At 33.3% G+C, this 10,882-nt stretch overlaps 1 protein-coding gene across 1 annotated transcript in view; it reads right to left on the bottom strand.

The window, feature by feature from the left end:
• Positions 1-10,352, bottom strand: part of LOC108753065 (protein GPR107) — a 12,441-nt gene extending 2,089 nt beyond the window's left edge. The window contains exons 1-10 of the mRNA XM_018494411.1: positions 10,043-10,352; positions 7,803-7,943; positions 6,294-6,451; positions 5,964-6,115; positions 3,224-3,459; positions 3,013-3,146; positions 2,664-2,931; positions 1,887-2,159; positions 1,625-1,797; positions 1,107-1,359 (exon numbers count right to left, since the gene is read on the bottom strand). Of these exons, the coding sequence (XP_018349913.1) occupies positions 1,215-1,359; positions 1,625-1,797; positions 1,887-2,159; positions 2,664-2,931; positions 3,013-3,146; positions 3,224-3,459; positions 5,964-6,115; positions 6,294-6,451; positions 7,803-7,943; positions 10,043-10,141 (1,779 nt within the window). The 5' untranslated portion in view covers positions 10,142-10,352 and the 3' untranslated portion in view covers positions 1,107-1,214. The remainder of the gene's footprint in view (positions 1-1,106; positions 1,360-1,624; positions 1,798-1,886; positions 2,160-2,663; positions 2,932-3,012; positions 3,147-3,223; positions 3,460-5,963; positions 6,116-6,293; positions 6,452-7,802; positions 7,944-10,042) is intronic.
• Positions 10,353-10,882: the final 530 nt, after the last annotated feature.

Genomic DNA, 10,882 nt, shown 5'->3' with positions numbered 1-10,882 from the left:
TATATATATATATATATGTAGAACGCATTTGTTCCGCTCATTTTTATGTAGCAACATATAAAGAGCATTTGTGGATGTAATCACTTTTAGGCTATTTATTGCAAAAAAAGGGAACTAAAATCTAACATAGTTCCACGCTGAATTTAATATCATCAATCAGCGAATATAAGCTTCATCAGTATTCAAGAGTGTATTATATACGAGTTTTTTATTGGTTGCAGCGTCACATTTTGCCGCGCAGCAAGCATTACACAATATGTTATTAATTAAAAAATTTTTTTTATATATTCGTAATTTCTTCCACCATGGAAAATATAAAGCATTTCAATGATAAACACGTGAACTTCATCTATCTGCGATTATTTATCACGTACACAACACATTGATATATGTAGATTAGAGTGTTCAAAAATAAATGAGAGATTAACTTTTTAATAAAAAAAGCTTTCATTTGGAAATAATAGCCTTTTATTTTTGATATATTTTTCGTAAAGTCCAAAGTATTATATTAACACTTTACACTCAATAAAATTTTTCATTAGAATTTGATGAATTTCTTACAGCTGACATAAAATGAAATATACATGAATCAACATTATAAAACTATTATATTTTTAGTTCGCCAATATTAAATATAAACAGTTGTCTCTCACTCGCTACTCGAATTGCTGTATTAAATCAAGTGATGATTGAGAGCCGCCATTCGAGTGCAAAGGATTAAAAGCAGAATTTTTTTTTTAAACAGTGAACTTTTTATAAAAAGGTGAGTACGTTTAATTTGCACATTTTCAATAACTTCGTTATTTTATTTAATCATCGACTAGCTAACTCTAATGAAAAAAAATTCTTATAGTATCTTATAATATTTTTAAAAATTTGTCATTTATAATTTATAAAAATTTCTGAAAAAGGCGTTAAATTTTATTGAGCAACATATTTAAAAATCTTATTCATATATTTTTGAACAATCTAGTACATTTGCAGATATAAAAGTATTTTCTTCCACTTCTTTCTTTTCTGAGAAATATAAAATAGATTTAAGAATAAAAAACACGCACAAACGCGTGCGCGCACACATACACACATGCACACACACAAACACACACATCTTCATATTTACCTTCCTTATTTTATCTATCATCGTATTCCTTCCAAATGTAGCCTCAACGATTCATAAATCGTAGACGCATAATGTAGTCTATCACGATTTATCCTTAGTCGTACTCACGTGAAGATTTATGGAAAAGAGCATGCCGCTCCTCCTCAGTAGACGGGACTTTTGAAATCGCGGACCTCACTGCTCTCGGCATTTTGCTTACTGTACTGAAGTCTCTGTTGATTCCATTACCACCGGAAATTCTAAAAAAATAAGCAAGTATTCATAATAGTTATTCAAAATAGTTATTCAAAATCTAAATGAGATAGTTTATAAACAAAAATACATAATATTTTGCTGCATTCGTTTAATTGTTAAATTTCTTATTTTCGATGTTAATATGCTTTAACTTGATATATTTTATTTTATATACAAATATGCTATATACAGTAAAACTTGTAGTTTCTTTAAAAAAAAAAAAAAAAAAAAGAAAAACAAGGGGATAGATAAGATTAATTTGATACATACACGACATCGGTCTTGCCGTCTTCGTCATCTGGTTCTATGTCATCGCTCGGTACTGTGAAATACGTATTTGCGGACGCTGGTCGGAATTTATAGCCTGTCAAAACAAAAAATGCGTAGGTTGCCATTTCCCGGAAGGTTTCGTCCAACCATTGGTAATCAAAGCGTACCGTAATCTATAAAAAAAAAAGACTGTTATCGAAACATGGTTGTGATTCGCGATTATTATAGGATTAATATACGCAAATCATTATAAATCACGTACCTTGAGTATGTACATTATAATACGAGTGAAGTATATGTAGAAAACTATCATAATGTAGAAATGTTTGAATAGCATGAGCTTGCGCAAGTTCATCGCCGCTTTATCATTCGTGCGAGCGACCTCCTCTAAGTGTCTAATACTCCACACTACCGGAAATAGAATTGCACCACAACACACCAAATCGATGAGTATAAACATGTCTCGTGAAGTTTCGCGACGTAAATTACCTACGTCGCTTTCCTCAATTATTATTTCAGCCACATTTGCCAACACCTACAGAGAAACACATTTCTGTTACTATATCATTAGTCTCATCATATATCAGGTGATTACATGTGCAATTTGCATTCTCTTAGCTTTCGGTATTCAATACCTTGACAATAAAAAGGAAATGTAATGCTTTCGAAGTTTCTACAAATACTTTCTATATAGGAGTTATGCGTTTTATATGGATTATCTCCATCAGATTCATTATTAAAATGTCTAAATTATTAAAGGGCATTCTAACAATGGATCTGGACACAGAGATAACGCGAAACAGATTCTGTATAAAAAAGAAATATTTTAAAATTTTGTTAAATTAATTTATTCCAAGTTTTTGGAAGAACAAAGTTTGTATTTGCATCTTTCAAGATTAATGTTAATGGTTTTAATTCTAATCGAAATATGTTGTTAAAAAACAATTAATTTTTATAAAAGATTGATTCCGATTGATTTTTTTACTGATGCAGAAAAATTTACTTAAACTATAAATAAGTAAAAGACAGCGATATTTACTTGCAATGGTATGACCAACATGAAGAGTTTCTTTTCCTTGTCTGAGAGAATGTGCTTTATAAAGTTCCATCCCGTACCAATAAGTACAATAGTAATGAAGAGAACAGCGCCTTTGAGCAGATGAGTAATGTAGTATAAAATCGCCCACGCTTCGACATGCTCACCCTTAGTTTGGATAAAGTGGTAATTTATACCGTGGAACAGCAATGAGAAAGACTTCAGGTACACCAGGACAGCCATTAAGTAGTGAATTTTAAATACAGAATGCCTGAATATCACGAAAGTAACATTTAAATTCTGTTCAACTCTGTTCTACTAATGTCTCGCGTATCTATGCCATTTCTCTTACTTGCTTTTATTAAGAATAAACACCCAGAAGCAGCCAGACAAGAAGAAAAGTAGCGCCATTGTAAAGTACAGAGCTGGCAACGGCATTTCACCGGCGCTGAGGAAGTTGTCGTTATTAATCTCTGCTATTTCCACCTACGAGAGAAATATTTCTTCATCGTGATGAACAATCGTCCAATCTCTAATTGTCCAATTTCTATAGATAATCTTACCGTGAAATCTACGAGTAGTGGTTCCTTGTTATTATCATAATTTTGACAGTTGTGAAAGTAGAGATTGTACAGGCCCTCCTCATCCTCGTTAGCGACATACATAACGAGGCTTGTATTGTACGATCTCTCGCCTGTGGACGTCGTCTCCATCGTCATCGGTAATCTGAGATGGGAGCACGCGTTGCTATCCGACCTCAGCCTCTGGTCAACGCCGCGAACGACGGCCTTTTCGACCACTGCACAGAAGAATCACAGGTTTTATTAAAAATAATTTTACTGTAAAATAATACAAGTATTTTTTTTTTAAGTATACAGTTTAACATTTCAAGAATTAATTTTTGAGAAATCATTTAAATCATAAAGGAAAATTTATATGAATATGTATATGAGCACAAAAGTCTGATTTAAAAAATTCAGTGTTAAAAATTCTACGAAATTATCGTTTTTTATTAACTGCAATTTCTAAACGAAAAGAACGAAGTTGCTACACTGCTATAATTACTAGAATGTTCTATGCTACCTGCGAATTATTATATAAAGATACATTTTTACATATTATTTATAACTAATATAAAAAGGGAAATTCCAAGTCAAGGCGATATATGCCCTCTTTATATGATTTTTTTATTCGCCTTATTATTATATTATATTTGTGTCGAGTCCTTTAATTTAATTTATTTTATATTGAAAATTTTTATTTAACAATAAGTTCTTGAAAGAAAGGATTGAAAAACCCAAATGACAGGTGGAACAGTCTCATGTTATTGCTTGGATGAGTCATCAGCATGTTCGCGAATGACAATTAAGACGAGATGTTGCCGATGACAGATGTACTAATGTAAGCGCAAAAGAGACAGTTACCTAACCGAACCTTCCAAAATACTTGAGTTTCACGTTATTTATAAGATCGGGGACGAGTCGCGTTAATTATAGCATCTCTCATCTTTGGCGGTGTTCGATCATCGATGTTGTCTCGTGACCGCATGATGCTCATTGATCATCGTTAAAAGCATTCATCCGAATAATGCGCGGAATGGGCACCTCGAATATCTTAAATTCACTTATCATATAAAATCTTCAAATTATATAATTTATTTAAATTATATAATTATATTTATAAATTATGTAGTTTATATTTATACGAAGTATTTCTTTAAAGTATTCTCTAATATTTTAGGAGTCGATTTCTGAGATTATTTCATGAAGAAAAATTTATATAATATATATGGTCTCAAAGATCTTGTTTCAGAGATACAAGAAAATCCTAATGTCAAAAGTTCTATAAAGCTATTGTTCCTTTTTAGCTGTTAAACAATGAGAAAAATTTTTAAAAATTATTAATATATGTTATAGATAAAGTATATTATCTTCATTTTTTTTACTTAAAATCGTTGTTTGACCAAAAAAATTTAAAGCAATAATGTAATACTTAAATCTTATTTCGATGCTATTGACGTTTTATAAAACGTTGTACATACATACAAAAATAAAGATAATTCTGCCTATTTACTGGTTTAACTGACAAAAAATTCTTTTCGTTTAAAAACTATATAAAAAAAAATTTTATATAATTTTTAATAATTTTTAACCCTTTTATCTCTAAGACCTTTGAAACCATCATATACATACTATATCAACTTTTCTTCATGAAGTGATTTCCTAAGAAGTAAATTTCTAAAATATTAAATAATGTTTAATGAGCTTTCTACAATAAATCATTATTTCAGCTTTAAGTCTTAAGCTATAAAAAATTGATCAATCGTAATCGATTATTTTTCTCACATTCAACTGATTTCGTGATTAGTTAACGTCTTATAACTTAAAACTTAGGTAATAGCTTATTGTAGAAGACCCATAATATTCTGCATTAGTTTACAGTATATTGATTCAAGATATCGCACTCTTTGTGCGTTGTTGTTCAGTCCCTTTGCAAACATTCTTAAGCATAATAATAAAATTATAATAATTGTATATTTAACAAAGATTTTTTTTTCATTTATAATATTGCATTATTTTTAAATATGCGTGTCGTAATATTGTGAAATGATAATAATCAATTGCTGTGTCTCAAAATGAAATTGTCAGGATAATAATTGCTATATGGCAAATGTACGTCTCGTTTCAGGATCATAAGCCAAGTCTCCAGTTTGCACCTGTTGTACCCGTTGCAGTTTACATTTCTAATGTTGGGCGGTGGGGAAGTATCAAAAATATCTGGCAAATGCCGTGATGGTTTATTTTCGATGTACACCACACAAATTGCTGATAACATTTACCAGACGTCGTTTTTGCGTATGTCCTAGATGGGATTTCATTGCTCTATTCATAGCAAATAGCAATGGCACTTAGATCGGAATTTTTCAAGGCAAATTGCATATAAGATCAATCCGTGGATTGTGCAACGCGTGGAAGCTAAATAGATATTTGTCGTAATTTATCTTTCTTTTCATATAATTACATGTTTTTAAAAGCATATGCCAAATGTTGCAAACCTAATGCATATGTGACACATATTGTGTAACATTCTCAAGTATAAACGTAGCTTACATCATATTACAAGTGAGAAATATTATCGGATTGACATGAAAAATCGATGAGACGCAGGCGCGACACGTGTACGTTCCGACATATGTTAGCGATATTTACTCTCGCGCTGACATGCCACATCATGCATAGCTTTACTGCCGCGTGAAGGGGTGGAAATAACTTCGCACGCAATCTAATACATAATGCGACTCACCATGCGACGTATTCCGTTTTCTCCGTGGGAAAAGTGCGGTATCGCTAAATCTCGCCGACAGCGAACTTCTCTTTGTTCGATACATCAATACCGCACTGGGATTCCTGTAGATGTGCGCCGCATGCACATTGCTACTGCAGTTCACCTGCATCCTGCAGCATCGAAATCGAATTACAAATCTCAAAAAATGTCACTCTTCTTGTCGCGATTGTACTTCAAAGTGTATATTAAAATGTCTTCATATATATGCGCTTTCATAGTTTTCCGTATAAAAATAACATTATACTACATACAAAAATGAATTTACACATTTAAAAATGTAGTACATACGTTAAGTTTTTCAAGTCCATGATAAAATATATGATCGAGCTGTCATCCTTCTGTTCTGTCCTGAGATTCGAAACATTTTGCAGCAAGCATCCGTCCAAATGATTGTGCACGTATGGATTGATGGCATCGATGAGCGTTCGGCCCAAGCTGAATCCGAACTACAAACAAAACAAAAATGCTATTCATATCAATCTCAATTTTACAATCATTTATTGTATTGACAGAACAATGACACATCACAGAATTAGCAACTTTTCAGTAAAATATTTTTTAAAATTCTTTCTGAATTGAAACAATGTTTTAATTACATAGACGCCAACTTAGGAGAGGCAGAGTACTTTTCGCCCACTTCCCCCCCATCTAAGTTATTTTTAGTCCTTCTAAATAATTTTTACTGAAGGTTCTTTTTAACTACAAATAATTTCTGCTGTCTAAACTGCGAGAAAACATTAGCCAGAAAACATTAGTGATTAGGGTCGCTCAAAAATACGCATGCATCGTTTAAGAATACACATCTGGAGATATGGTAGTATGTCTGCGCTAAGCAAGCACAGCGATACGTTTGAGCTTTATGGCGTAACTATTAGACCGCAGCAGCTATAACTCACACAGAACATGACTTTTTGGTTAGCCAATTTCTGTATAAAAGATCAGTAGTGCGTTAACCTATGGGCGGGCTTTTGGGGTTTGAGTTCTAGGGTGTCGAAGTGCCAGGGGACGCCACAATTTAAAAAAATGAAAAGAATTAAGTTATTTAAACAAAACAACTATCGTTAGCATAGATCAATAGCAACTATCGTTATTAATATGCGTGTGTACTATGCATTTTCTCATAACTTAGCAATAATTTAGCTCTGTGCTATAAGCCTGAACAAGTCACTCACGAGTCTAACAAGGCGATGATACATCCGCATACTTGTGCACTTATTTATAAACGCGGATGGCTCTTTTCATGAGTGCGGAAGACAGAAACAGGTGTCTGTTGCTGTACAACAGAGCGATGTATCGCATTGTTGCAAAGTTACTATCTCTCAATTAAAGCTTAAAGTTGTATATATGTATTAATATATGTATTAATATTATAACGGAAAATTATCGCTAATTCTGAGACAATATTGCAAGAGCAACATCAAAATTAAAAGAGCTATGTCAGGGTTGATTTCCTTACATTTACAGTCACAGAATAATTCTTCCCTGGCGGAAAAGCTTTTATGAAAAACTACACAGATTGAGATAAGATTTTAGAAATGAACAGTTTTTCATAGAATATAAACTAAAAATTTCTAAGATCTCATCTCAATCTATGTAATTTTTCTGTACTTTCTTGTAAAAGTTTGTTTTCCACCAGGATTATTTCTCCAACATTTTCTCAAAAAAGGGTTGCCTTGAAAATTTCCTGCAAATTTTTTGAAATCCAAATGACTCAATAATATACCACAGACGCACTGTACCGAGACGTTGCATATGTAGTTAGCGGAAATTACAGGCCGATTATTATTAGCAACTTACCACGGCCTTGCTCGCGCTTTCCGGTGTCAGCTTTTTGTTGACGTCCGCCGGCTCGAACTTGAAGTTCGTGAGATTCACGGTCAGAATGCCGCCTTTGTAGAAGCCAAATGTGCTCAGGGTGATGTAGTGCCTACCGTCCTTCTGAAATACGAATGATACTTCCGTGAGCGAGAACGAATATGCATTCTGCCAAGAATGAAAAGAGAGAGCGAGAGAATCAAAGAACCGTTCTTCAGCAGAGGATCCGAAAAGGAACAGATATGTGCGAATGGTCCGACGACTCGCATGTCGATGTTCTTCGACTTTCCTCTTTATGGGAAAACCTCTGGAAATTTTTTCTAGGAACATACTATGTAATACAAATTAGAGTAATCTGTAACATTGTCTGTGCATTGCGATGGTCCACATTCAGAGAAAAAAACGTGACAACTGTTTAAGTGACAAATTTTATACATAGAATTAATGTACACATATATAACTGAATAAACTATTTTATAGTTATTGAAACTAGATCTGGTGATTTGCTTCGAAGGTTTCGACATTCAAATTTCGAAACTTTAATATTAAAATTTTCGAAGATCGAAATTTTAATGCAAAACTTCAAAATTTCGATCTTTAAAGCTTTGAAGTATCGAAATTATAATAATTAATTTAATGTGGTAAATAGTAACACATTTTCATTAAAAATATATGAATACATTTACGAATATATATTCGTTATTTTTTATTGGCACAAATATTATTTTTAAAAGATTTAAATTTTTTCAGTAAAGCTCCTATCTTCGAAATTGTCAAAATTAAGTAACAACCCTAATTGCAAAAATAAAATAGTTTATTCGATTATGCACACTAATTCTACATATAAACCTTGCCAAGAGTAAAATAATTTGTTGAAGGAATCTGTATTTTTTAGAGAAAAACAGTGACAGCAACTATAAGGATTTTTTTTATTTTATATAAGTTTTATATGTAGAATTAATGTGCACACACATAATATTTCTAAATAAATTGTTTTATAGGTGTAGTTACTTTGAAATAGTATTGTTAACTAGAATCAATGTAAATGTGTGTACATTAATTCTATATATAAAACTTATGGAGAGAAAATGGTCACTTTTAGTCACTATAATTTTCTCAATTGAGTGCATATAATTGATGGCAGATAATTCTTTTTAGAACTATCCCAGATAAAAAAACTTCAAGTCAGCTTGCTATCTAGGTTGTTGTTTGAAGGAATCCTATTCACTCAGCAAAACAATAGTGGTAGCAATTATGATAACAATTTTTTATACAAGCTTTAGAATAGAATTAATGTTATAAACATTGAATTAAATTTATAAATAGTTATAAACGAACTATTTTATAATTATAATAATTATATAAAATACTTTGTTTAACTAATGTATGTGCATTAATTCTACATATATATAAAATTTGTATATAGTTGTCATGTTTTTCTCTGAGTACAGACGATTTCTTCTACGACTATCCTAGACAAAAAATGTCAGCTTTGCTAATCCCAGACAATCTTCATGTCAGCATGTCAGCAATTCTATACAAGTTTTACATGTAAAATTAAATGTACACGTACAGTTAAACAAACTATTTTATAGTTGCATATAATGGTTTTATTATGTAATAGTTTGTTTAATTGCAAGTAATATGTGCATCAATACTATATATAAAAATTTGTATAGTCACTTTTATAGTTGCTACCACTATATTTTTCTTTGAGTACAAAGGATTTTTTCTAAGACCCAAATAAAAAACGTCAGCTTATGCTACCTAGGACGATTCTTGCTTCGGAAAGAACCATTGCATAAGCGTCAGTAAGACGTGTCTATCAGCTGTCTATCGTCAGTTACAACACAGTACCGCACAGATGATAAACCCGATAATCATGATGTAAACTACGTACATCAGCGTAATATACGAAATTATCGACGCGACGCGCAACGACGCGACGATATTGTCGATGATATCGCTCGTTTCTCACGGCTTTGCATGGCCGTTATATATTATACAGAGTATCGTAATGTCCTTCGATTTTCCCGTCGCAGGACCTATTTTGCATCGCGCGTGAAAATTGCTCACTCATCGATAAAGTAATACTAGATAAACTCATAAACGCGTTGTGCAGCACTGCCATGAGCCCGCGCGTGTCACCTTTCTCCGAGTAGCAATCAAGGCGCGTGATAACGATAATGACGGACGGCGCCGTCTGGAAGACGTTAACCAACCCGTATGTCCAGCTTGTGGATCCTCGCGCTTGCCACGGCCACCAGCAGCAGAAGCGGCAGGCAAACGCGCGCCAGGACAACCGCCCTTGACCGCTGCATTTTCTTTTCTCGACTCTTCTCGCTGCCGCACCGTTGATCACTACACCGGGTGTCACATCACAAGGGAGGACGGCGCGCGCCGCGTTAGAAAATCTTCTTCGCCTTTGCCCGTCGATACGCGAGCAGGAACTGAGGTGATTCAGGCAATCTCGGCTGACTGGACTGGTACGACCGGAACCACCGGACTGAACCGCTGATACTTTCCGCGATCCACAGTGTTGCTGCTAAACAGGACAATTAAAAATCATGATGGCATTACAATAACATTCAAATGACATCCAAAGTGATTATAGAAAGTCACTTTTTGATCAATCGGAATTCATTTTAACGTCATTTTGACGTTATTGTGATGACCTGTTGTTCTACTTGGAGTAAAACGAAGGAACATGTGAATCGGACCGCGTGCGCCTGAATTTTAATTAGGCTCAACGCGCTACTCTGGCTGGTCAAGGAAAACGTCAAACAGTTTTTCTTTTCTTTTTTTTTATATGCAAATCCTGTAGTCGTATCATGGACTACATTCTGATATTCATTACAGTACTGAAAATCTATAGTATACGTTACGTACACTATAGATTTCCAATACTGGCATGAATATACGAAACGTAGCCTCGGTTTCATTCCGTCCGCCAGGGCCGGCCCAATAAACATTTTTTTCAGAATTTTTATACGACTTGGAACATGTTTTAAAAAATATTGAGGTCTACAGCCTTTCTTAGAATTTTGTATATATATATAAAT

This window comes from Trachymyrmex septentrionalis, unplaced genomic scaffold, assembly GCF_001594115.1.
Source record: "Trachymyrmex septentrionalis isolate Tsep2-gDNA-1 unplaced genomic scaffold, Tsep1.0 scaffold63, whole genome shotgun sequence".
Classification (NCBI taxonomy): domain Eukaryota; kingdom Metazoa; phylum Arthropoda; class Insecta; order Hymenoptera; family Formicidae; genus Trachymyrmex; species Trachymyrmex septentrionalis.
This window is presented reverse-complemented; position numbering and strand designations above follow the sequence as displayed.